This window comes from Phalacrocorax carbo, chromosome 2 (assembly GCF_963921805.1).
Source record: "Phalacrocorax carbo chromosome 2, bPhaCar2.1, whole genome shotgun sequence".
NCBI classification, from domain to species: Eukaryota; Metazoa; Chordata; class Aves; order Suliformes; family Phalacrocoracidae; genus Phalacrocorax; species Phalacrocorax carbo.
The window spans coordinates 121143349-121171237 of record NC_087514.1 but is presented as its reverse complement, the minus strand read 5'-3'; the positions used below and the strand labels follow the sequence as shown (position 1 = coordinate 121171237).

Sequence of the window (27889 nt, the reverse complement as noted above, 5' to 3'; positions counted from 1 at the left end):
TAGGAGAAAAATGTGCCTGTAGAGAGGAGACAACTGATAAAAAGATTTCCTCATTTACATAAAGAGCTGACACCTAGAAAATATTTTGCATTATTTTTACAGCAACATTTATCCTTCTGGTATTAGTATGCTCAGTGGTGAAAGTTAAATATGTGGACATATGAAGAGAGTGTTGAGGTGGGAGAGTGGGATGGATTTCTCCTGGTTTTTGGTAAAACCAGGAAGTTGCACAGATGGAATTGAGGCTTTATATTTACTTTAGTGAGAGAAAAAGTGGGTGGCGGAGAAAAGGGATAACTAACTGTGGCATGTGAGCTGAAGCTGTCTTTCTGCTGCGCTCCAGGACTCGGGATTTTTCCAAAGACTACAGAAAGAATGAAATCAGTGTGTAGAAGTTGAAATCTGACTGGAGTACTTCAGTAGGTAGGAGAAAGCTACATGATCACATTCATTTGCACTGGTAGAGATGGGAATTGAAGTTTTCACAAGAAAGATTGTGTTCCTTCTCTTAATATATACAAACAGAAGAAGGAAAGTGTCTCCAAACCAGGGTGTGTAGGGGGACCCTGCATGCAACATGTGTATAAAATACAGGTGAAAAACAGATGTTGCCTCAAAATCTCCATGCTTTTGATAATGTGCTTAAGTAGTGTATTAACATTGGACCATGCATTTTGCTCTGGCAGCAAACATCTGCAGAATGACTTTTTTACCTGCGTAAAACATTGAAGCAACTGAAGATAAGGTTGGGATATTAGTTGATTAAAAAAGAAAAAACAAACTATAGTTGTAAGCAATGTTTGTGAAGCATTTAAAGAATTCAGGAGTACTATTGATCTTTTTCTTCCTTTGAGATTTATTGCGTACGTATTGGTGTGTCTCTGCAAACAAATAAGGAAAAATGCTGGCAGTAAAATACACTTTAAAATATGTATCATTTTATACTGTTTTCTAAGGGCTTTTAATAATTTTCCTACTGTTGTCTCCTAAAATAGCATTAAAGTGGAAAGAAGTCTTATATTTTTGAGAATTGCTGTCTTAGTGTCTTACATAGATTATGCCTATATATATTTATATAAACAACAATAGATATGCATATTTAAGTAGCTTATGCTAGGACTTTGTATATGCTGTTTTATGTTCAAATATTTTTTTAAATTTACGTATTGCTAGCTTAATATGCAGAATCGGTAATGCTCAGTGACACTGCATGTTTCCAAGTGAGTTATTTAGGCTTTGATCCATAGTATCTATGAACTGTATGACATGAGATTTCCATTAAACTACTTTCATTTCACTTTAGCAAATAATGAAGAATACTTGCAGAAGGCATAAAGTACCTCTGTTTATGCAGTTTGTAGTGCATTACTGAAATTTCCTATGTAAATGGTACAAGTAGGGAAACTAGTCTGCAGACATTTTTAAATTGCAGTGTCCCTGTGTATTTAAAGAAGCTGCCTGATGTCAGCAGAGGCTATTGAAGGGGGAAATAAAGAGAAACTGGGAAATAGTTTCCCATCTGCACTCACTGTTTAGGAAGAGTGGGAGATATTTTGCAGGTGTGGGGTATCTGACCCCATGAGCTGGGAACATTCTTGAGTCCTGAGGCTGGAGGAAGCTGAAGGAGGCAAACAGAGACTACAGCTGTTATGAGGTATGGAAATAGTTGCATAGCTCAGCAGTCACTGATTATTGTGTATGGTATAGCAGTAAGAGCTAGACTTTAGTACAAAACTTGAATGTTTACATTACAGAGGAAAGTCTAGCCCCTTGGTAAAACAGCAACTGTATTTTGTTTGTCTGTCTGCAGGCAACCACATACACCCTGGGACCCTGGTGATACTGGTGCCCTTGGGAGTTTCCCAAACTCAGTGTTTTACTGTAAAAATCTCCACCACTATAAGTAAAGGCCTTGGAAATCCTAGCAGCATCTTATGTCATGAGGCATAGTAGTGAAAACAAATACCTGGGAATCAAATCTCTGTCAAAGTGATCAATGAGAACTCTTAAGAGGTTCAGTAACTGTCAGGAATATATACAGAAAAATTAATTAAATCCAAGACAAAATTTAATTGTGAAGATGGCACTTAAGATGATTGCAAAACTTTATTTGCTGCTGTTTCATATATAACATACCACAGTTTCCCTTATGTTAGAAGTGCTTATTAAAGAAAATTGCAATGTGCAGAGGCATGAAGAATGCTTCTACAATGCACAAACCCCGGCATTGCCTTCTGTTCTTTTTAAGGACCACAGAGTACCTGGAACCCCTTTTGTTGCATAGGGACCTCAGGTACATCTGTAATCTCTGTGTTACTGCAGTACTAATAATAGTAGAGAGTTCCCATATGTGAAAAATGTCTTGAAATATAGGAAATGTGGCTTTTTTTCTCCCCACAGGAGAAGGTTCAAAAGAACTCTTCAGGGGCTACAGTGAGGCTTGGTGTGGTGATACTTGGAAATGAAGTTTTGCTGTTGCCTGAGGGTAGAATATAGAGTCAAGCAGATGATTTCTGTTCATTGCTTTTTGTTATTTACAATACCTAGAGTGATATTACATACTGTTACACTAAGAACTTGGAACTGAACCTTGTGCTATGATGTTAACTGTAGATGTAGCATTTCCACTAAATTGCCATTCAAGATCCAAGATATAGTTTAAAAACCAGTGTAATGAATTGTTAATGGCAGCATTTGATCATCAACTTGTGTTTTCACAGATACTTGGCTTGCTTTTTCACTAGAACATAAATAATGTTTACAATATGATAAACAATCTAATTGTTTGTGATTTTAATATAAAAGTATAGCTTGCTTTAAAGGAAAGTAAAACAATTTATGAAAGTATGGTCTTCACCCAAATGCAACCTGGAAACCTTTAAAGCAGTCTGTGTGGAAGGGAGAAGGTACCTACCTTCCTTAATTTTCCTTTTATACTCTTTCCTTAAGCTAATGGCCATTGTCAAAGATAAGGGATTGGGCAAGATGGACCTATGTTATGATCACTATGACTTTTTTGCTGAATAGTGGCAAAGGGAAGTTAATCAAACAAAAGTGACAGAAATGAAGAGGAGCAGCCTGCATGTATAGGTAGATACCTTGCCCCCAGCACATACCTTGAAGATACTGAAAAGACTAATGTGTGGATTAACCTGTTATGCTGTAGCCATCGCTTGGATATCCTCTCCCTCTCAGCAGATTCAGTTCCACATCCCTCCGCAAGAGGAATTTACCTGTGTCTGAGACTAGTTGATTCTGAGAAGGATGCTCCTGGGTTCCAAGAAGCATGCCTAGGAAGCCCTCCAGCTGCTGGGAGGACGAGCTAGCTTGTTTTTGCCTGCTCTCTGATTGCTTCCATGTGTCTTCACATACATTTCCCTCTCTGTTACTTAGAATTTTAGGCAGTATTCATGCAAACATAATTATTAGATATTAAGCAATGGCAGAGGCACAGATGCTGGGTAAAGTTGTGTGTAAATGAGCTCCAAAATGAATTCTAGAGTCATTGTTCTCAGCAGAATTCCAGAAGCCCTGAAACCATTGGGGGGGGGGGGGGGGGGAAGCCATGATCCTGGGTTTGCTGAGGTTGCACTCTCTGTCATACCCAATCCTAGAATATAAGTGGCTCAAACTATCTCTTTCTTCTGATCTGAGCATCTGCCAGGATCAACCAACAGGTTCAAAAGATAGCCTGAGACAGATCAGTGTTTGGCTTGTTTTATATTACTCACCAGGGCTTTGTATAAAATTTTGGTAATAAACAGGCGGTAGCACATAAAAATCAGTAGCCATGCATTTTCCAGACCAATACACCTTTAACATAGGCTGTATATTAAGTATGAGGTTCTTAGGGCAGCTCCAGTGGGATGATTTTTTTCAGTCACTGAGCATTTGAGCATAATATCTGAGTTATGTCAGGTTGCTGAATTTTACCTCGCCCTCCCCAGTGACTCATTCCTCAGTCTAATTTCCACAGAATCCTTGCTGCCAACAGATGTGTTTTGGAGGCCTGAGGAAAAGACTGCATACAGTATCTGACATGCACATCGACGGGAAAGTAGTATGACATGGACAGCATCTCTGTTGATCTATTCTTTCCTCTATAATGGGAAGAAATATGCCCTCAGTTGACAGAGAATCAGCTGCAAAGGGCTGTTGAGAGGAGTGACTTTAGCTGGCTGAAATGCAGCAGTGGCGTCTTTTGCTCATCCGTTTCAAATACTCGAATAACCAAAGATCGTAGAATAAATGCGCACTATACCTGATTTTCTCATCCTCCCTGCTGGACATACCCAGCCAACCTGGTTCTCTGCTACTCATGTCACTGGAAATGCTTCTGCCACTGCAGAAGCATTTGGCCTTTATATTAATAAATTTTACCAAAAATCTTATCTCAGTTTTGGTCTAGGACAGAATGTAAGGGTGGAGCCAGGAGGAAGGCAGCTGGAACTATTCAGAAAACTTCAGCAGCTCCAAAGAAAAACAACATATGAAATGTGTTCATATTCATCCTTTTTTGCATGCTTGGCCTCCAAGGCTCGGGTCTATTATTTCTTTTTGTTCTTTAAGCTACTTAGCCACATGTGTTCTAGAAATGAGAATTTTTCACAACTGTTTTGTTTTCACTTGTTTAGTGTGCTTAAGCTCAACATGGCTTAATTTTGTACTTTCTTGAGGAGAGATTTTTGTTCCTGTTTCCCATAGCATTGAGTTGTGCTACTTTTCTATGGCAAGTGTCTTCATTACTGGCCAACTGGCATATTTCATTTGTAAATGAATGCTTGTTCTTATCTATGTCTATTGTATGATATGTGTGTGGGAAATTTCAAGGCTAGAGGGGAATCTTAGAAGCATAACTCCCATTAGTCTTACATTGTGAATAGCTTGCTTTTTAGCTGAATTTTGGATCGTGGTAAACATAGCTGTGTGAATCGGAACAAAGCACAATTGTGTGAGAGCAGAGCAGTGAACAGTTCATTTTGGTTATATGCTGTACATCAGTATCAAACTCTAACAGCTTTGTGTTCAAAGCCTGTAGGTTAAAAGCTGAGGGAAGAAAATATTAAAGTACTGCTTTAAATTGCATACAGCTAGAAGGCCTCAGTGTTGTTAATAAAATGCACTTACTGATTTCCCTTACAATTAAAAACCTTTTTCTGAGGAAATTATGCTCTGTATTTCTTACTGTCTTTTTTTTTTTTTTCTAGGAACACTTTGAAAATGGATGACTGGAAACCACAGCTGCTTCTCTTTATTTCCACCTTCTGCTCTATAGATGCACAGCAGACTGGTAATTACTCTTCAAGTAGATAGCAAAATTAATTTTTTCCGTTTATACCCAATGCCAAAGAGATGAAGAATTGATGACAGTTTATTCTTTGTATAATTAGGGATAATGTGATATGTTTTAATGAAACATATTTAAACTAGGATAGGAGAGTTATCCTAAAACCCACAAAATTAAATGCAACAGCTCATTAAAATTTGTTTTTGTTCATGTGTGCTGACGTTCTGTATTTTCGAAAGTAATGAAAAACTCCTACAATTGTAAGACTTCCAAAAGCAACATAAGTCACAGGATTTAGCAGTTTTATTTTGGTAGTCTGGTCTTCTGGAAGATCTTCTTGAGAAAGTGTTCTGTCCAGTTGCAGAACATTTTTTGCATGACTGTTGGTTTAGGGAAATAACTGTTTCATCCATGCCCTACTAGTGTCATATGCTTCTGAAAGGTGTGGAAACATATAAGTTTAGTATTTACAACAGGTAAATGTGGTTAGCTCTAGAGGCTAGAGTTCGCCCTGGACATGTTCAATGGTAAATTGGAAATCCTGAACTACTTGAAGAACTTAGCATATTGAGGGGGGCGAAAATACACTGGAGCAGCCACAGAATTCCTGAGGAAGAAGGATTTTACTCAAGAAGCAGGCAGCAGGAAAAAATGAGGAGTGCAGCAAATTGCTGTGGTTATCAGCAATGTCCGGTCCTTGGATGATTACACTGAAGCAGGATCTAAACTAAAATGTAAAGGTGTTATTGTCTATGCTGTGGGCATCCAGAATATCACAGAGAGTAGCAATCTTGATAAAATTGCAACTTATCCCCCAAGGAAACATGTCACCACCCTGAAGTTTTTTTTACAGCTCTCAAAAATTGGATGGAAGATAAAGCAACAGGTTTGTAATGAGTTTGTGACAAATATATTTGTAGTCCCATTACAGTTGCGAAGTGTGAAAAAAGGTAAGAAGTACGTAGATAATTGTTTCAGAGGTGCCAGGCTTGGTGTTGCTATGTGCACCATCTGCACTTAATGTGAGAGGAAATTAACATTCAGAAAGGTTTTATTGAGGCTTATGAAGTTCTGGTGGTGATCAACCCAAATAGCATCAAGGTAAGAGCTAACCAGCTTAGAGCCAGGCTCAGGGGCCTGGGGTCAGAGTTAGGGCCAGGCTTAGGGGTCCCATAGCCCCTGTGTAGTGCATGGGATCATCTGGTGTTACAGACCTGCAGTTCAAAAATGTGCAGTACCTCATAGAAGCAGTAGTTAAGGATTCAGTGATTGGTGTGTATATATTTCAAGTTTCAGCTGCCCTCTGAGTCTTAGAGTAGAGAAGCAGTATTCAACTTGAAGCCTCTGCCAGGCCACCCCTTCACAGCAAGACCTTTGAGCTTTGCCAGGCAGAGATTTGGTGTGAACTAGGGTGGATGCGCATTTTTCCTTGCTGTCGCCAGGATCCTTATTCTCATTACTGATGAACCAACTGCACCATTGGATAGAGCCAACCTTCCCATGGCTGTAAAAGCTTTGAAGTGAGGTGAAATCAACTTAACTGCTTTTGGAGTGCACAAAGCAAGCAGAGCAGAACTTGAAGAGATTACTGAAGGTTAAGAAAGATTACTCTTTGCACAGAGCTATGATGCACTGCCAATAAAAATGTATAGGGAACTCTGCTTCTGCAAGGAAAAAGACAGGGAAGAATTCTGTCCACTTCAGGGGTACCAACATACTGTCTTTCTCCACAGCAGATGTGCAGTTCAAGTGGGTTTTTTTCCTCACAGTGGCCCTTCAGGTAGCAAGAGGATGAGTGTGGTGAGTGGGACAGTTAATCTGACTTCCAGGTAGGTAAAGTCTGACCTCCCTCTGCTGAGGGTTTGTCTTTGGTTACAAGCTCTCTCTTGTTATTACTCTCCCAGCTAATCTTTTAGATGATATGTAAAGATCTATGATTTCTTCTGCAAGTTAGTAGTGGAAAAGGACAGATTTTATCTATGCATGGAAGGTGTCTGGGTTAAAGTAAGAGAGATGATGGGTTGGCCTTGCATGACCTTGCTGTGAACAGCTTCTGTGACTAAAGGTTTACACTGCAGAGAACAAGAAAAAGATTAAACACTGCCAAGGTTATGTTCCTCACTACTTTTTGACTTGGATTTTTCATTTTCCTGTTTGTTTGTTTTTCCCTCTGCTTTTTCCCTAAGTTTGCAGCAGTCAAGTGGCGGATCTGGTATTCCTGATAGACGGATCAGAAAGCATATCAAAAAGTAACTTTTCTGTCATGAAGACCTTCATGTTGGAAGTTGTGGACAGCTTTGTTATTTCTAGGGACAAAGTACATGTTGGAGTAGTTCAGTACAGCCAAGAGCCCCGGAAGGAATTTTCTCTTAATGAGTTCTATACGGACAGCATGATAAAGGAACAGATCAACAGAATCGAGCAATTGCAGTCCTCTACGTTCACTGGCAAAGGGCTGAGTCTTGTCCAGAGCCTATTTCAGCCTGCCAACGGAGGCCGCAAGAGCCAAGGAGTCTCACAGAACCTTATAGTGATTACAGGCGGGTACTCTGCTGACAGGGTGGAGGATGCAGCAATGGCTTTGAGAAGCAGTGGGATCCATGTCTTTACAGTTGGCGTAGGGATTATAAACTCCTTTGAGCTGCTTTTAATAGCTGGTGATGCAGGGAGAGTGTTCACAGTGGAAAACTTTGATGCACTGAAAACCATTGAAAGAAGTATTGTCAATCAAGTCTGTGAATCCAAAGATCTTCCAAGCCAGGGTAAGTAACATAAATGTTTCATTGGGTCTGTAATGATGAATATCCACATGGCTACACGCAGTCCCTGATGAAAGTACCTGTGCTGGACAGCAATGCAACTGTTTTACCAAAGAATACTGCTTGGGTTACTCAGTATTGCAACTTTCTAGACTTGCACCTTGCTTCAGTCAAGGACCATTTCCACTCTTGTGGCAAATGCTATGAGGTGAGTCACTATGGCAAATAGCTTCTGAGATAAGCATTCGTATTCATAGCTCCTCAGTGTCTGAAAGGAGCCGGGGCAGGTATGCCCAAGATATCACAATCAAAAAAGAAAAACAGACAATTCAGTGCTACTTAAAAAAAAAGCCTTCCAGAAACCTGACTTTGTCATGTACAACTGACCATACTGTTTCAGTGGGACTCTCAGCAGCAATGTGTTGACAAAACTTAAGTGTCTCAGAGGCTCTGAGGAGAGGGGGTGTGAGAAAAATCCATCCTTGGATATGTGGGCGTATTGACAAGGTGTGAGCAGCAAATCCACAGTAATGCTGAGATGCTACCCAAAAGCTTTCCCTATATAAGAAACAGAAGGTGGTATCTCATACTACGTTTTCTTGGTGGCAGCAGTAGCTTGGATGCCACACAGCCTGAGAGGCTCCCAACCCCAAAGAAAATAAAGCTTCAGTATTGCCTTTGATTAATGTAGCAACTTTTATCAGATGTCAGATGCTGGTTTTGTATCTGAGTTTATTCCAACTTGGTGCTATGGTGTCAGTCACCTTCCTATGCGGGAAGACCGAAGCAGAAAACATACACAACTTCTCTTAAAAATTATATAGTCATGCCAGTTTTGTGGTAAAATAAGACTGTTAGATGTATTTGTTAAGTTGCAAAAAGAAAAATGTAGTGAATGATAAATCAAAAAGCTGAGCTCTTCCTCTACTGAAGGTGAGAGGGACCTACTGTGGTATAAATGGATGGTGTGTATTGGGCATAGCAGGAAGAAACAGTGCTGGAGCCGTTCTGTCTGTGCCCATCTTTACAGGGACTGTGACTGACCTTTAGACCTGCTTGTTGCCTTCCCTGTGTTTTCACTATATAGGTGATGTTTTACATGTGTTGGATAACATGCTCTTTGTTATGCCATAAAACTGATCCTACCCAGCTCTCCAGGTTTCATTTCCCTTAGTGACAGGCACTTACTGTGAGAAAGGAGCACCGGGGTGACCACACTGCTTGTCTAAGGCTTTTTGTAACAGTCGCTCAACAAATAGGCAGCTTTGCCTCTCCTGCATCCTGAGCTTGTGAGATCTTAAAGACAGCAAAACTGGCTGGTGTTGGGGGCAAGAAGAAGGGCTGAGCCTTCCCTCCTAAAGCCAGAAGCTACTCTGTGTGAATCTGCTCAGGTGGTTTTCAGAGAGGACAGCTGGGCTTGTTTCAGTATGAGCTCTGCACCCCCACTCCCTCTTTTTCCCATCAAGAGCTGAGCAAACCTCCAGCTGGAAAGGCATCACCTGGCTCCTGAAAGCAGAGAGAGAGGGCTGCTGTGGAAGCGGGGTGCACTGCCATGGAACAGCGTGATGGTTGCTGATGCAGTAGCACCTCCTGGTGTTTCACGGCCAGGGAAGAGAGAGATTTAATGGGAGATGCAGCAGTAAACTTGAGATATATATAGGTACACTTGTTTAGAGAGGGAGAAGTTAAGGAAAGCATATTGGCTTTGATCTTACTGATGCATGTATTTATTGTTAAGTTCTGCATACATTTATCTCATAAAACAAGGATCAGCTTCCTGTGAAGCTTGTTTTATCTTGTCCCGTCATCTGTTTTCCTATATTAGCTGACCTTCTCTCTTGTAATAAATCTATTTATTCCCCTTTCTCCAGTCATCTTTGCTTTACTGCCAGATTTTTCAAATTAAAAAAACTGCATTCAAGGTATGGAAAGTCAAAGATATCTTTGCAGCAGTAAGATGGGGCAGTTTAACAATATGGATGTGTGTGTGAGAACAGGTGATTAGAAAAGGTTAGCTACACAGAGGTGTTTACTTCTGCAAATAAATACAGGTTATCGACAGAGGATAGAGTACCTACCAGAAGCTATTTTACATATTCTCATGCACATCACAGCAGCACAAAAGTGAATGCTTTACTGCTGTTTTGGTGTTATTGCTGGTACACGGGGGAGTTGGCAGGGAATGTTGGAAGAGCAAGGCAGCGTGGGTGACCAATTGTCAGGGCTGAACTGCTGAATCCATGGTTGCCCTTCACACTCCATCCAAATTATTTCATTAAAAAGACCCAGGTCTCAGAAAAATCTCATTACGAAAACGTACTCTGTGTGTGCTAGACATGAGCACATACTGGAAGAAATAACCAATACATTTTATATTCATCAAAATGTTTAATCAGAAACATCCCTCACAATTAGCAAAGTGCTGTTCCCTGAACTGATGATGGCCTTTGCATCACAAGCGTTCTGTGAATCTTGAAATCAGATGTGCAGCCTCACAGCCTGGTTAAGGGGCATGACTGAGTGGGCTGTATGTAGATATATATGTGTGTATAGATATATTTAACTGTTTAAGATACTTTTTTTCTTGTGGACTAAACAGAAAGGCTGGGTAGGTTTATTCTGTTGCTCTGAGGCCCGAATGTTGGAATTTTTAGCCATGAAAACTTCTCATTCAACATGAGCTTTTTACATGTAGATTTTCATGCTGCTTACCAGCAAATCATACCCTCTAGGGAGCAGTTTGTACCACAAGTGAAAATACTGAAACATAACAATGGCCACTCTGAGGTGAAATTACTTCTGGATTTATTTGGTTAAAGAGCTGAACACATTCATCTCTTTCATGAGCGAGGGAAAACCCAGAAGACTTTAATGAAGCTTATTTGGAATAATGGTCTATAGGAACTAGCCCAAAGTAGCAAACATTGAAAATAACCTTGTGTTTGATAAGTGTTTCGGAATCAATGGGTGAAGAGGAACAAAATTAGGGAGAGTGCTCTTTTACAGATAAAATAACATGCCTCTGACCTCCTTGCAGAGGTACCACAACAGATGATAATGCATCTAGGGGCACAGAATAAAATTCAGCATGACACATAAAGAATCAAGGTACAAAAGAAATAAACCAAGTGGTTTAGCTGCTTGATGAGGGTAAGATGACTGGGGAGGGCAGAGGAATTAACCACAATGCAGCATTTGCTGCTGTTATTGGGACCTATGCAAGCAATTCCCTAACTGAGGTAGCCCTCACCCTAGAGCTACTGTTATTCACAGTAGATATATGACATTGTATGCAAGCAATGCTGCTTCTTTCTCTCATGTTTGTTTCTCTGGCCTGTTGTCCTACATTTGTATGTATCATCTGGTCTTGTGACAAAGTGATAAAGCACAGTCAGCCTTCAGGCTTCCTGTTGCAATTGGAATGTGCGTTGCACATTCTCAGTTGGTAGCAAAGCTCACAGAAACATTTGCAAGATTAGGTCCTTTGAGGGCACTAGACAGCTGGAGAACAGCTACCCATTTTGCACTTTAGGTGTGTACATATGTCCAGTAATGTAGTCCTTAGTATCTGCAAGTTCATGTAGGCCTACTGAAACTAATGGGCTGGCGGTATTTTATGTTTACGGAAAACCTATCTCACCGATTCTGACTTCTGGTTTTAAATCTACTGTACTGAATTCTGGTTTACTCCCATGATTCTGACAAAAGACAAGATCACAAATAGCATATGTTTATAGTTTACTGTTTCTTCTACTTTTTTCAGATTGCAACATAGATCTTTCTATAGCAATCGATATTTCAAGGCGCATGAGGCCAGCAGCCACAGTGCTTCTGAAACAGAAATTGCAAGCGTTCCTCCCCAAGCTTTTACTCCAGATGAAATTGCTGCCAAATACCAGCTGTAGTGCTGATTCTCCAGTCAACATTAGATTCAAGTTCCAAGTATTGGCACAGACCAAACAATTAATCTTTGACTCTGATTTTGAAGACTATAATGAAGAGATCATTCAGAAGTTCTTAGAGGCACAGATCACTGTGGACACCTACCTGAATGCAGACTTCTTACAGGTGCTTGAGAAGTTCATTAATGCAACCTCTGCTAAAGTTAAGGTAACTTAATTGTGTGAACGTATATGTTGGAAATATTTATGTAGTTTGATGTTTACAGTCTCTGATGCTGAGTACTGCAGGGAGACAAAAAGGTAGTTCAGGAATTGGTGAATCCAATAAACAGAATCACTGAATAGTTGAGGTTGGAAGGAACCTCTGGAGGTCACCTTGTCCAACCCCCCTGCTCAAGGAGGGTCAACTACAATAGGCTGCCCAGGTCCATGTCCAGATAGTTTTTGAGTATCTCCAAGAATGGAGACTCCACAACCTGTCTAGGCAACCTGTGCCAGTGCTCAGTCACTCTCATGGTAAAACAGTGTTTCCTTATGTTTGTACAGAACCTCCTGTTCTTTCATTTCCCTGGAGATGTTAAAAAAACATGTAGATATGGCACTTCAGGACATGGTTTAGCAGGCATGGTGGTGCTGGGTTGACGGTTGGACTTGATGATCTTAGAGGTCTTTTCCAGCCTTAATCATTCTGTGATTGATTCACCCTGATATAACTGCATATATCAGTTCTGATTCCCTAGGCACTCCTGCAGTGAGATGGTACCCAGAATATTTGGGTTAATACATATGATCATGAGTATTCATACAGAAAATTCTCTTCCATGTCTACCATGGAATACCATACCATGGAATGTCTTTGTACTTTGGGTAGTGGAAACAGTTCTCTTTCAGAAACTCTAAATTCTGAATCTGAACCTCTGTCCAGAATAATGACAGCTCGAAGCAGAAGTCACAGAAAACATCATCCAAGAAATCTGTTTACAGAAGTCTATTTGTGTAGTAACCTGTCAAATAATTTCAAATAACAAAGCTGAGTTCTGCTCATGGATAACTGATGGTCAGGAAAATCTGCATAGATGCTGCAGTTAATTAATCTGTCTTGAAGTGAAGGGAGAAGCATAAGGCTTGATCTAATATCTTCTGAAGTGAATGGGAAATCTTTCCACTTAGGTGAAAGAATTTTGGATCTCATTGGAGTGTTTCGGGGTGACTGCCCTGACAGTTTATTCTTAACAAGGCATTGACTGTGCTGCCTCCTTCTGGGAAACCTAGTCCACTAGATGAGTGGGCCTGAGAAGACTTCTGCTGGTTTGAAGGGGGAAGGTGAGGAGAGAAATGGGAAGAGACTGGTAGCTTGGAGGGGAACTGTAAGAAACTGTGCTTTCCTCAGCCCTGAAAGAGGTTTAACTATATCTCTTTGGCTGGAAAAGGTGGGAATGTAGCCAATAGAAAGGGTCAGGTTTAGCATCCTTAGGTGTGCTAAGCCCTATGTCTTAACAAGGACGAATATGAGAGAGTGGAGCAGGGTGGTGCACTGCCTACGTGGAAAGGGCAAGGGGACGTAAGCATCTGTGGGGAGAGATAATTGGACCGGGAGAGGATGCACTTTCCCAGGTGACAGCCAACTGAAGCTGCTTTTGCAGAAAGGGAAATTTTTGTTTGCTCTAAGTTCTTCTCCACATTCATATATAGGAGAACTCTTCTGACATCAGAGAAAGCTCTTCTGTGGATTAGTCACAGCAGAACTGGCCTTCCACCTGGCTTACTAAGATGACGGGTATAATTAATAGCAATGCTGTGACCTTGTCAGCAAGACAAATCCCTCAAATGGGAGCACTGTCAGGGAAGAGAGGCTTTTGTGTTCTGTTCTCCTTGCTCCTCAGCAATTTTTTCAGCACATTTCAGATCTACCACAGTGTAGTGCAATTTGACCACTTTTCAATGGTCAGTTTTCAATGCAAATTGCACTTTTCACAATGACTCAACTTTTAGTCTCTTCTCAATTGACTTGGCATTACTCCCTTTCCTGACAGGTTCTGTTAGTATTTTCAGATGGGCTGGATGATTCGCTGGAAGATCTCAGAAAAGCAGCAGACTCACTTCGCTTTAAAGGTATTACAGCACTGCATGGATGCTCCAGCCCCCTACTACCAACAGCCCAATGTATTGCTCCCCCACTGCAACTTTTCCACATAACGTTACCTCTCCATGCTCAGATGGCATTCCTCAGGAGTCACTTCTCCATGTGAACTGGTGTACACGATGGCTGGTCACTGCTTGGCAGATAATGCCAGAAACACACCTAGGTGTGAAGAGGGCCTGGAATGGTTCTGATTTCTGGAGTTCAGCTCCAGAAGCTGAGGCAATTCAGGGCAGCCCATCTCACTGATGAGTGTAGCACCAGAAGTTAGACCCAACTCTGACTTCTGCAGGAGAAAACAGTTTTACACTTCTGTTTGGGCACTGGGTAGCAGTCTGGTCTGACAACTGGGAAAGAATTGGAAAATTGCTGCTCTGGATTTTTCTCTTACACGTTGTTCTCAATAGCTCAATTTCTTTTAACATATTGTGTTGAAGCCATGAAATGTAAGTCCTTTAGAGAACTGCTGTTATTCACAATGATATTGTTGGTTAAATAATATAGGTCAGGCATTTACTAACTTAAATCTATGCTTACATTGAAGGTCTGGATGCCCTTCTATTAGTTGGCCTGGACAATACACAGAACTTGACTGAACTTCGGGAGATAGAGTTTGGCAGAGGGTTTGGATACAATGAACCTTTGAGTGTTGGGTTTGCAGAGATTGCAAACATCTTGCAGAGAAATCTTGTAAGTCCTTCTGTGATATAAACAAAAGGGGGAAAAATCAGTCTTTGTTTTGTGATTAATATATATAAATGAAATGTTGTCATTTTTCAGGATACTGTTGCAGAAAGGAAATGCTGTAAGGTTGTTTGTAAATGCCTTGGAGAAAATGGTGATCATGGTGGCCAGGGAAGTCCTGGAAGGAAGGTAGGAGAGCTAAGATAGACATTACTGAAGAATTGCTTTATTTTTCAAAGTGTTTTATGGTTCTTTTAGTATTTCAGAGCATGCATGCATGTGCCCATGACCTTTGCTGTGGGGACAGGTGAAGGAGAAACACGTCGTGACCATTTCTCTGCTGCACATTCCTATTGCGGAAGTATTTTTGTAATGAAAATCATTTGTACATATAAAAAAAATCATTAAGCGCTTTCCTTCACCAATTCAGCAGAAAATGGAGAGGGATTTTTAAAAATTAAGTCTGATTAACCAAGGGGCTTATTAGCTATTGTGAATGAGAAACTTCTAGCTGACAAGCTGGAAGTAGAAGATAATCCTGCTTCACTAGGTGTGAGCCTTATCCTTTTATGCCTCTGGTTATCCAAATATTCTCTTCTATAAGTTTCTTCTGATCCAATATAGTACAAATTTACATTCTTTCCTTTAAGAAGTTATATTGTCTGTTTTAAGTCTTTAGAGTATTACATATATCACCACTTCTACAGCATGCTAGTAGACTTCATTATTAAGGTTTTTAGTATACGTAGTCTCCATTTGACTACAATTCATTCCATTATTTTTACTTATTCCAGTAACAAGCTAAGTAAATTGTATCTGTAGTTCACACTCTTCAGTTATGTGGTTGCAGTTAAATGAATTTTTTGTTATCTCTTAGCAAAAGTGTAGTTTCCTAATATGTATTCATAAACAAATTTACTGATTTCTTCCATTACTTTTGTTGATTTTCTTACACCTTCCTGTTTTACTAAAATGTCTAGATTAACATGCTTAGACAAAATAGTGTTCAGAATGTAGACATAGTTGTTTTGCAGGCAGGCAGACATGATACCTGGGTTGTACAGCCTACTGTGTTAAAGCGTGTTTTTGCAGCACAAATTCATGTCTCATTTTTGTTAATTTTCAGTCCTGGAAATTCCATTTGTTATCGTTCCTTTCTGCTGAAGATTTTGCCCTAAGGGTATGAGGTTTACATAACTTCAAATGCAAAGTTGCAATGTTTCTAAAAGTCTTTGTAAGGTATTGCAATATCTTTGTCCTAATAAATTTTCAACTCCTTATATTTTTCATTTCACCTTAGAATTTAATTACTGTATAATACTTCCTTTTCCAAATCACTGAGGAAGATATTTAATTTGACCAAATATCCCGGTGAGCTTTGTAACCCAACAGGCAGTTTCCTGAAGTAACATACTGAAATTTTATATTGAGCATCATTGGTTGGTTTGTTGTGTTTTTTTTTCTGCAGCCGTGTCAGGTACGTAGGGCTGTGCAGAGTGTCTGTGAAAATGTAGTTGATGGATCCTGCCTCCCTCAGTATAACCAGATCTAATTTTCAGGAAATGTTTTCTGTCTTCATGTGCAGAGTAATCTGATAGAAGGGAACCCAGTGTGCTTGGAGAACAGTGTTACTTATCTCTTAAGTTTCTGTTTTTCAGGGAAGTACAGGTTACAGAGGATCTCCTGGCCATCCTGGTGAGGAAGGTGGGATTGTAAGTAAGCATTATTCCTTTCTGCTAAGGTGATGTTGGTTGGTGCCTGAACCTGTCTGCTTTTACTCATTCACTCAGTGCTCGTCAGCGTTAACTTAAAATGTGTTTAAGCAACATGTATCTGAAGGTAAATATATGGATCTGATTCTCTGTGCATCTGCATCTCACTATAGTTATTACTAACTTCTAATGCAGAAAAGTAATCAATTAGAAAGAATCACACAACAGCATCTTATGTGGCATGATTATGACTAAACTCAAATACTCATTTCTTGTGACAGACTGTACCAGATTCTGTGCTGGTAGTTCTTACTGAAAATGCCATCCCTTACCTTCTTAGCATGAGTGAATATGTTATGACTGGATAACAAATCTAAATTTTGTAGTGCGTTTTGGTGATTTCCGAATCGTTTACAGTGTGCTGTTCCTGACATAAACTTCAACATAATATGCACTAGCAAAAGCCCAACCAACTGGGAGTATTTCTTCCTCTTTTGCTGTCTAGAAACAAACAAAATTGCCCAAAGAATAAGACATAATTTCCTTAGCACCATAAGCACGGAACTAGGTTTACAACACTGAACCCATGACATGAATATTACTCCTAATGACAGGTGAGAAGCCTGCAAACCAAGAACCAGCCAAGGATTTCTCTCTGTACATAACTGTAAAATCCACATTGGAGTAATTCCAGTTATCACAGTAGATTGGTCAGCCTGAATTTGTCTTTAGTGAGGCAGCTTGGGGTAAGCCAACTGTCTATTCAGAGAAAGGCAGTAGTGGGAAATAATTGTCTTCTGGGATTATCAAGAAAGTGCACTGTGGTGGTAGTTTTACAGTTTCTTTGGAAATCACTGACTGTAATTACTGGAGCAGTTTCCATGCAAATTTTTTTTCAGGTGGCCTGATATGCTGAATGATAGAATAAAATTCCATATAAGGAATTTCCAGAATGACTTAAAAATACTTATTTTAGTCAGGAATAGAGCTATTTTCACATGCTTTCACAGATACAAATGACATGATTAAGTAGGAATTAAAATTAAACCCTGAGGGTTTTTTAAAATGAGAAACATTATGAACACATTGAAATGGGATGCTCCAAATTTTTCACTGCAGCATTTTGATTTAAAGATTCTAAGTCTTGTCTTTTTTGAAGTGGTGAAGGCATGAAAACATTTTTAAATTTGTTTTTGTGTATGAAATTGAATTTCTGGTTTTGACCTTCTGAGAATCCAGAAAAATCTTCTTGAAAGGTAAATTACAGAAGTCTTGTTTCTGAATTTTCTGTTACCTTCATTTTCCTTTTCTTTACTGTGGAAGGATGAGAAGTAGTATTGTCCGCACTTTCAGAAACTTTCTCTGTCTCCTGTGTATGAAGCCTACAAATGACTTCCATGTTGTAAGTTTTTCTTGCTAAAGGCTAAGCTTTTGTCCAGACACAAGATGAGAATTTGAAACATCCAAAATGGTTGAAGGAAGTAAATACAAAGCAGAAAGCAGAGTGCTGAAAATAGGCTACAGAAGATGCCACAAGGAAAGGATGTTGAGGAGATAATGCTGGACAGCTTTGGTTTATCATGGTGTAGTACTTAGCTCAGGAACTAGTCTTCATGTTTCACGTAGGGAATGGAGCCAGGCCAAAATGCTTAAACGTCTGTTTTTTCATATTGTGGCCTGGTTCTGTGGCACCACGGTGTAATAATGTAGAATGTGATCCATGCTGCTTTTTTACTAGTTTAGACACACCTTTTTTAGAGAGGAGAGAAGAGGGGTCTTTGTCTGATCTTAGCCTCTTCAAGTTTGTCTTCTCTTTTGCATGGTAGTACAGGAGCTCTCATGTTTAGTGTGTGTTTGTTCTAATTTTGTTGGTCATTGTTTACCTTTTTAGACAGCAATTTTAAGGGGATCTGCTGGGAGATGCTGCTCTCTTTCCAATTATTTTTAGAAAAAAAAATTTTCTTCCATCCTAACAAACCTGGAATAGAAGTCTTCAGGGATCAGTGACTAGAGGAAAAGTATTCAATATTCATTTAAAAAACAGCTCACGAAAAGGCCTACTTTCAAGTACAGAGATTTCAGCCAGAGATTGGTAGTGCAGCATGGCATGATGGTGAGAGCAGAGAACCAGGGTGCAACTCAAACTAGTAATTGACTGTTCTCTTATGGCCAGTATGAAAATTTCCAGATGACTTCCATTTGTGTCTTTAGTGCAGTGAATGCTGATATAATTCTGTCTGGCTTTAATCTTATATGATGAGTTAACCAGTAACTATCATTGTATAGAAGAGTTTGAACGTTCTCTTTTGTTTCTTAGGGGGAGAGAGGCCCGGCTGGTTTCAACGGGACTCAAGGAGACAGGGGATGTCCAGGTGCCAGAGGCCGTAAGGCAAGTACGTCATTGGGAAGCGTTTCCTAATTTTCTTTCCCACAAACCTGTTTTCTGTATGGAGGACAGTAAGACTCAGCTATAAGAATGGCAGACAGTTTTTGCTGTTTCCTTTTGAGAGGTACTTTGTGTAACCAAAGAATGGTCAAATGGCTAAGGAGTTTGCTAACTCAGCAACTTGCCTGTGACTTTTCTACCACCAACTCCAGACTGGCCTTAAGTAAAATTCTAAAGTTTTACAGAATGGGAATGAAAATGAAGGCTGTACTGTCTTCCCACAGGAAAGGGGTCAGTATGTGGCAGTTGGCAGGTTTAGAGTAGGGAGTCCAAATATGAGCCCAGCATGCCTCTGCACAGCAAACTATCGTACCCTGCTTGTCAGGCTCAATAAAAATACTTTCACCAAATTTCATCTATGTTTATTTTCAATTTCAGGGGGCCAGAGGCTATAGAGGAGGTCAGGTATGTGTTTTCATGTGTGATCAATTTTCTTTGAGAACACTGTTCTGCTTCCTTTCAAGTTCATGTTACCTTGCAGGGTGAAAATATCAACAAGGAAGGAAAACAGTGCAAAAACTTCAGTATACTGTACATTATTCAGAGTAATGTACTTTTGCTGTGGTTGTATACAAATGGATTTAAGTGTGAGCTGTTAGGTATCACATTGTCAAAAACCAGCAGTCTTGTATTTTTAGCATGGTTGCAGTCATAGCTGTTTTAGTCTCATAGACAGGAAAGGAATTTATTTACTGGCTATTTTAATAATCTTTCAAGGTAGTAATTCTGGTCAGCTGAATCTCATGTTCTAATTGTTGGGGAAGCAGAGCAGAACGGGGGGGGAAGATTGTGACTAATATTCATTGCATATTTGGACAACATTTTCACTGAATCATTACTGACATTTTTTCAATATCCAAGCTTCTCATCAACTGTTTTTGTCATCCACTGATCTTGCAAGTCTGCTTACTTAACCTTTCAAACATACCTGTTGTCACCAATTCATTAATAAAATGTGAAGCCTGGAAGACAATGATCTATAGTTAGTTTATTAATATTTATTACTATTTAGCAGTATTAGTTTCCAAGCTAGAGCAATTAAAATTGAATTCAAATTGTATTGAGTGCTTTTATACAAAACCACTCCTAGAAAAGATTTAGGAGTCTCAAAGTCCCAGAAGACACTTGCTTCCAAACCTGAACAGCTATACATGTGAGAAAGTTCAGAGAGTGTTTCTGATGCCTCAGCTCTGTTTAAAGTAGTGCTCTCTACTGACTTCTTTTAATCCTCCCATGTGTTTTTCTTGCCTTTTCCACTTTCTGCTCTGTCACCTGACGTAATTTGTCCTCCTTTAAATATCTGAAACATCTGATGATAGAAGAGGGAGAGTGCTTGCTGACAATTTTGATTTGTCCAAGTTAAATTGTACAGTAGGACTTATCAGGAGCACAAGCTCTACTGAAATCTGATAAATAGGTGAATGTCTTCATTATGTTGTGTCATTATATCCACCAATTTTATTTTAACTAAAAACATGAAACCTTCAGCACATAAAAAATCCTATTCAGTACTGCTAACTTAGTAAGGTTGAGGCAGTTTATTGTAAAGTCTGCAAGGCATTTGAATACAGCTATTTGGAGAAAAAAGAGAAATACTGAATATTTAATACTATGTAGTTTGGCTCAGGTTTTCTGGTAGGAAATGAGTGAGGGAAAAATTAAGACTTGAGTAAAAGTCATGATTGCTTACTTAGTGCTCAAAATGTTTCTGGAATACTTATTCAAGAAATTCTTCATGACATATTAATCTTACCAAAATGTACAGCCAGCTAATTTTTCTTGTGGTACATACAAAACTGTTACAAAGGAATGAAAATTTTCCTCGGCAACATTAACTAGGTTGTTTTGCAAAGTCAGTTTAGCATCAAAATCTACAAAGCACTTCTATCTGTACGTTCTATCAGAGTGGGACTCCTGTTTATTTAACTAGCATTTACAACATGCTCTTGTGCCACTTTCAGTGAGTTGTGGAATATCCTTTCAGCTTGCAGGGTAGTGGTCTCTGCTAAGTTCATTTCTTATTATGAATAAACACATCACAGTTAATTCCTTCATTTTTATCCTAATAAAGAAAGGTGGAAGAAGTACTTCAAAATATTCTTTAAAAATTGAGCGTGTTATTTGGCCAGGTCTGAAACATTGTAGAGCACACATAAATGAAATAAGGTTATCACAGTTAACTCTATTCAGAAGCCTCACTCTTCGTCTGAACAACAAGTTGTTGAGACGGGTGTTTTGTGAGAAAATGGCTTCCATAAATGGTTGCAACATAGTGATTTGTTTTTGCAGACAAAGGAAAGAGAAGATCACTGTGTGTTTGAATGGGAATGTGACTGATGTTTATGTAGCAAGCATCACATTGCTGAAACAGTAATAAAGTTTCTTTTAACAAGTCCTGGAGCCTTTTTTCTTTCTAGCTTTTCAATACACTGTTCACAGTATAAAATTACTAAAAAAAAAAAAACCCAAAACCCAAATATGTATGATGGTTGACACCAGAATTACAAGATTATCAACATTTTAGATCAGATACTAGTAGTTATATTTTGGCATATATCTAGATTTTGAAGGTGCTGCTGTTGGGAAAATATTTGAAAACTAACAGATAGAAAAGCAGAATTTAAATCCTGATAAAGATCTATAGTTTTAATAACCATTGTTCTTATTAAGTGTACTTCATTCTGAGTGGTTTTAAATGTTAATAATTTAAAATATGAATTATTCCTATTTACAATTATAATTCTTAATTATTCTTGCCACCCACTGAAAACCACTGTTCTTATTCAAGTTTCCAAAAGTAAGGTGATCACTTCTTCCTTTGCTCAGAGACTCATGCTAATAGGGTTGGGGTTTTTTTGCTTATTGCTACAGGGTGAACATGGTGAGAATGGGTTTGATGGCACTAATGGAGAGCAGGTAATCATTGCTTTAAATGTGCAGTGCAATTAAAGACACCTACCTGAGTGTTCAAAAGCACAGATTTTTGTGCCTTTGAACGGGCTTTAAAACAGAACAGAAGTTCTGTTGTTTAATGTTCAGAGTCATATATCTGACTGAAGTTGGATTCTGCCAGACAAAATTTGGGAACCACATTTATCAGAAAGAACAACCATTAATTTTTTTCTTCTTTCTTCCCCGTTTGTGAGTCTAGGGAGAACATGGATTTCCTGGACCTTCTGGAGAGAAAGGCAACACAGGAAAACGGGTGAAGTATCCTTTATAGTAATGTTTAGATATCTGTAATGCCCGTGAGTTGCTTTTAATAGCTGCCTGTTCTCTAGCATGATGTGGCTCCTGATTTAAATCAGTGTAGCTCCATTGACTTAAACAGATCTGTGTTCTCTTCTCTGGCTGCCTTCTACCACAGATGTTATTTATACCTGTACCTACATTGATTGTGCTCTTTTTATGAATTTAGGGCAGAAAAGGCCCCAGGGGAGAACCAGGTGAACGAGGAGAATCTGGTCTAAGAGGAGATCATGTAAGTGTATTCCTTCATTTTTGTTACATTGCACTGATTTGTGCCTGGATTTTGTGATGGAGCTGCCTGACATATAGGTGATTTGAAGAGTTTTTCACAATCCTAGATGATGCAGTACTCTGCAAGAAGTATGGCGTATTGCAGGAGTACTGAACTCCTTAGATGCAGATGGATGGATGTGTTTGGATATGTTGCTTGGAAGTGAGTGTTTAAGCCTCAGGTCTTGTGGTTGTTCCTTGCATTTTTTTTCTACTTATCTGTTTGCTTGTTAGCTTTCACTGTGGGCAACATAACTTCTTTCGGAGCTACTTAGTCCTCCCTGGTGGTTCCCACCCTACAGAGGAACTTCTGGATCACTTGAAAATCCTGTGCACTGACTTTTGGTTAGCAATTTATAATGATGCAGTTATAATGAAGTTATAAGGAAGTTATTTCTTCATGCTGATGTTTTTTTTTCCTTGCATGCTCTAGAGCCCTATATAAATGCAGTGCCTGAGGACTAAAATTTCAGTGGAGGCACCACACTTCTTGTATCACAACTTTGTATTCTCACACAAATGTAGTGTTGACTCCTGTCTTCTAATGCTTATAAGAAAAAAAAATGTCATGATATGTTGCCTTTTGGAAAGATCAAGATCTTACCTGTGCCTAGCATTAAGTGGCTAAATGGGACTCCATTCTAGTGTAACCCCATCTAAAAGTCACTAACTAGTTATGATCTTAACTCAATTGACTATACCCAAACAACCAGAACAGCTTTACATTTTCAGGATTTAATTTGTTGCCTATTAGTAATATTTCTTTTCATCTCTTTGCAAAAGAAACTTGAGGCCTTTGCAGAACTATATAGTGTTCTTACAAGCATCTTCATTTAAAATAGCCTTTGTATTTCTTGTTGGCTGCAATGATAAATCTCATTAATCTTATTTCCATATTGTGCCTCTGTAATCAGAGTAATAAAGGTGTGGTCACTGAAAATGCTGAGCTTTCTGCTTAACTTTTCCAGGGAGATCCTGGGACTAGCGATGATGTTCCTGGTCCTAAGGGTGAAAAGGGAAACTCAGCGCAGCAGGTAAGCAAATAGCTCTATGTTATGGAGAGAGGGTTTGCATAATTGCAAGTTCTATTGGCTGCCCAGTGACTAAGCATCTCTTTTATTTTGTATTTTGCTCTTAGTGTATGTCTGCAACATAGAAAGCTTTGAGAAGTGCTTGATACTGTAAAAAAGGAAAAAAAAAAAGCTAAAAAGGTTAACAAAGACTATGGAAATATTCTCATAATATAGAGTTAAGGGAAGATGTAGAATTAGTATAAATATATTATTCTACCACAAATTTATATCACCAACCTGAGAGGCTTCTAGTAATGGACTGTAAGGATAAAACCATGCTAAAAACATGCTAAACCATGTTAAAAACCATGCTAGGAAAAATGCATTGGGTATCAACAGGCTGTGCTAATTTTACTGTGTAACTGCTGTTTCCTCAGGGTGGTGGATAAACTCCATTTCGACTTGTATCTAGAAGATAAGAGCTGGGTTATGTGCTTAGTGATGTCTGAATTTAAGCAATACTGCAAGAAGAGAAACATAACAGAAAAGCACAGCCCATTTTACTGTTGCACTTTGGAAAGGATAAGCAAAGATGATAAGTAGTTGGACAGTAGTATGTAAGTGATGGTGGTTGAAAGCTTACGAGGGTGACAACTAGCAAAATGTGAGAAAAATCCACTGTTTTAGAAGTTAGATTCTATCTGAACAAGTAGGGTTGTATGCACATGTTCAGATGTGTGCATGCATACATGTCTATGTAGAATCCGCTGAAAGCAGTAGAAAAACTGTGAGGGTCACTCTTTGGAGAATATTTGTGTTTTGATGACTTTTTGGAAACAAACATCATCAAACTTACTGATCTTAAGAAGTCCAGCTGAAAGACTGAAGTCAACAAAAATTATTTCACAAAAGCCTTATAATTTTTGATTGTAAATGATTTGCAGAAAATAAGAATCAGCATTTAGCATGGTACAACTGATTGCAATGAAATAACTTAGGAGAAGGAACAAAGAAGGAACGTATGAAGAAGAATCTGTAAGTGCAAGAAAAAGAGTATTTAAAGAGCTTGTTTAATTCCTTTATTTTGCAGGGAGACACAGGACCCCATGGACTCCAAGGAGAACAGGGTGATGCTGGCCCTGATGTAAGATTAGTAATCACTACAGGGTGGAAGGTGGAAGTAACTTTTACAAGATACAGTGGGGTTCCCAATGAGAAAACCGATTTTTCTCTTCTTCCTTTTATCGCATACTTAACTCCTGCAATGAAAGGGAACAAAAATTTGTCTTCAAATTTAGTAGCTTATGTGCGCTACAATGTGGTTTGGGTTGGGTTTTTTTTAAAATCAGGAATTTGCTGTCCTGTTAATTTCAGGTCTGATTCACGTAAAATCACAAGCCTTAAACTCAATGCAACCTTTCCTATGAGCCTTTGCTTCATAATTTCACCATAGATAAATCTATCCCTTCTTTTTCCCTGTGACTGCAAGTTCTGTACGCCTGTTTAAGCCTAAATATAAACTCACCATCAGCTGAGCTGCTCTTTTTAATGCACCACGGACTGGAACTTCTGAAGGCACATCATCTAGTCTGTCAGGAAGGTGCCTAATGCCGAAGTGTGGAATGATGATCGCTCCTCAGTCAGGCTGCAGAAGCATCCTAAAGGTCTCGAGTGATGTGAAGTTTAACAGTAGCATTCACTCGTGCTGCTGAGCGGCATGCAGTGGGAAGTGGTACAGACCTCTTAGCTCAGATAAAGAGAAGAGGGCTCTTGTTCTCTTTATTTTAGCCAAGGGACAGCTGACTGGGAAGATGTTTTCCAGAATTTTGTTGAGGTGCCTTCCCTCTGCACTCACTAGGAGTCTAAAGCCTTTTTGTTTGATAAGGCTTACTTGTGTAAGAATTTCTGTCCCAATTCCACTCTTGTTATTTTTACCTGAAACCTTCCTTTGGAAATAATATCTGCTTTCTGTAAGCTGTATTTGCTGTGATTGTATGTATAATGTATTTTATTATAGGCTGTTGTTTCACATATTGCTCAGTGTTCTGGATGTAATATCTCATGCAACTCCTCCTTCCTAGGGTGCAGCAGGTCGAAGAGGCCCTCCAGGTATAAAGGTGAGTGGCTGATAACTGCTGCTACCTATCTATATAGCTACATGTCCCGCCTCAGCGTTTGTTCCTCTTAAGGGATAAATTTCAGTGTGACCCAACACACAAGTTTAACAAGTGTTTAACAATCAAAAGTCTATTTCAAGCCATTTCACGTATTGGATCTCAGGTGGAAGTACCAAAGGCCCTCCTGACCTGAAGGATTTAGAATTGGAAAGGAGCTTTCATTGAAACGAAAGGGCAGTTACTTTTATGATTAAGGCAAATGTGGGAATGTAAATAAAGAGACTGTTGCTAAAGCTGATGGGAATGAATAGTCAGGCTGCATTCCTAAAACATAAGGCCAAAAGTTTGACATTTTTTTCTCCTTTGCTGCATGCACACAGATATCTGCATGACACACATATGCAGCAGAGACAAAATTAAGGCAAGTTCTAAATGATGCTTTACTAACATGTAAACATAGCGTGTTGAGTGCAGCTCTGAAAATTGGCTCAAAGCATATAAAAGAATGAAGATTTTTGAAACAATTTAGTTTCCCAAATAGATATGTAAGAGAATATAGTATAGTTTGAATGATTGTATGGGATGCAATGAATAGGTCAACCCCAGTGCATACTGACTGATCATTCTAGGAAGATCCTCTCTTGGTGGAAAATTGTCTCATGTCATTGTTAGGTGGTAGCCTTGGTATTCCTAAACCTGTACCCCATGGAGCCACAGCGAAGGGAAACTTTCCTGAGATGTAATTGGTAAAGACATCACTGCCATCCTCCTGAATGAAGTTTTAATAATGTTCTTAAAAAAGAAAGTTTGTTTGTCGCAGGGTATAAATTACAAAATATGTTATCAAAGCAAATCTAAAAGCAGCTATATTCAAGAGTGGATTAGTGCAAGTAAGAGTTAAATTCCTGGCGCCCGAAAAGACTCAGATTTCTTTCTTTATTTTTTTCTCTTTTTTATTTTTTTTATAGGACAGGGTAAACAAACATTTTCCTTTGTCCATCACCCTGGCAAGAGTCTATAAGAACATCTAAAACCATGACTTCCATACATCTACTTGCAGGATACATCCCTTATTCTATCCTATTGCTTTCTTTCTCCAGTATAGGTTATATGATCATTCCAGGAATCACATTGCTGTAGCACAAATAGGTCACATTTGACCCAATCTCTCTGCAGAGCTGCTGACACAGATAAGACGGTATATTCCTTGGTATAGCCTTTCCCCTTTATCTTAATGCATATAAACCCAGAGAAACATCACAATTTTGGGTATGATACTGTCAGTACCTGCAGGATGGAATATGTCTTGAAGTCCTGCCCTGTGTTGGAGTCTGGGAAATGGGCAGAGTTGTAGCTTCTGAATAAATGTGCAAATCAGCATTTTGAGTAGACCATTTGACCATACTCGCAAGTGGGTGCAGTATGTAAATTGAAGTGCTTAATTTGGCAAAAGGTTCATGATTTTTCATGAAACTTTTGCATGGATTGAGTGCTTTTTCTGCAACAGGAACAAGCATTTATGCTGAAGGCCAAATGTAAAATGTTAATAACAGTGAGAATAACCATAATGATGCACTGTAAAACATAAGTTTCAGCGAAGGAAAAAGGCTGCTAGGAGAGGTGGGGTGTCTTTTATGGTAGTAATATTTCTTCAACAGCACAGTGTTTGATGTGACTGTCATTTCTGGGCTTCCTGTCCCTCCTTTGTTGAGAGGAGCAGAGTTTTGCTGTACCTTTATGGCTGTCTTCCTGTGTGCTGCCACCAGGTGACACAGATTATTTTTTTTTTTTACTTTTAAACTGATTCAAATTATTTTTTCTCTGGGAAATGACAATCAAATGTGAGAGACCGGCAAGTTCCCCAAACTACAGTCACATCCCAGCTTCAGTAAGGTAGGCCTTGTGCCAAAACCTCTGCCCTACCTGGTTTCTGAAAATTCCAGTTTGGATTTCACCTTGAAAATCCAGAATTTTCACTGCCTTGGATATCGCAGATAGGAATAGGCTGTGGAAGAATTTGATAGTCTCTGCCAATAGGGGGAAATCACTATGCCTTGGCTACTCACAGGGATCAGCATAACATGAAAGAATATGAGCATTTTATAGTTACTGTTTCCTATTTCTATCTCGGAAATTCTTTACAGGGTTTATGCAGACATTTTAGGTTAAAATATTGAACAATATTCATCAACCTGCTGCTTAATTATTCCAATTCTTGTTTAACAGCTCAGAAATCAGTTTCTTAAGTAATTATGTAACTTTGTGCTTTCTTTTTTTTTTTCCACTTGATTGGTGCGGAAATCTAAAGTC

The 27889-nt window shown here is 39.1% G+C and overlaps 1 protein-coding gene across 1 annotated transcript in view; it reads left to right on the top strand.

The window, feature by feature from the left end:
- The first annotated feature begins 325 nt into the window (after positions 1–325).
- Positions 326–27889, top strand: part of LOC104049392 (collagen alpha-4(VI) chain) — a 48465-nt gene continuing 20901 nt past the window's right edge. The window contains exons 1-16 of the mRNA XM_064444141.1: positions 326–423; positions 5208–5290; positions 7474–8049; positions 11810–12156; positions 13982–14060; positions 14633–14778; positions 14869–14961; positions 16431–16484; positions 18802–18873; positions 19309–19335; positions 21802–21846; positions 22082–22135; positions 22349–22411; positions 23418–23483; positions 24553–24606; positions 25544–25579. Coding sequence (XP_064300211.1) covers positions 5221–5290; positions 7474–8049; positions 11810–12156; positions 13982–14060; positions 14633–14778; positions 14869–14961; positions 16431–16484; positions 18802–18873; positions 19309–19335; positions 21802–21846; positions 22082–22135; positions 22349–22411; positions 23418–23483; positions 24553–24606; positions 25544–25579 — 1782 coding nt within the window. The 5' untranslated portion in view covers positions 326–423; positions 5208–5220. The remainder of the gene's footprint in view (positions 424–5207; positions 5291–7473; positions 8050–11809; positions 12157–13981; positions 14061–14632; positions 14779–14868; positions 14962–16430; positions 16485–18801; positions 18874–19308; positions 19336–21801; positions 21847–22081; positions 22136–22348; positions 22412–23417; positions 23484–24552; positions 24607–25543; positions 25580–27889) is intronic.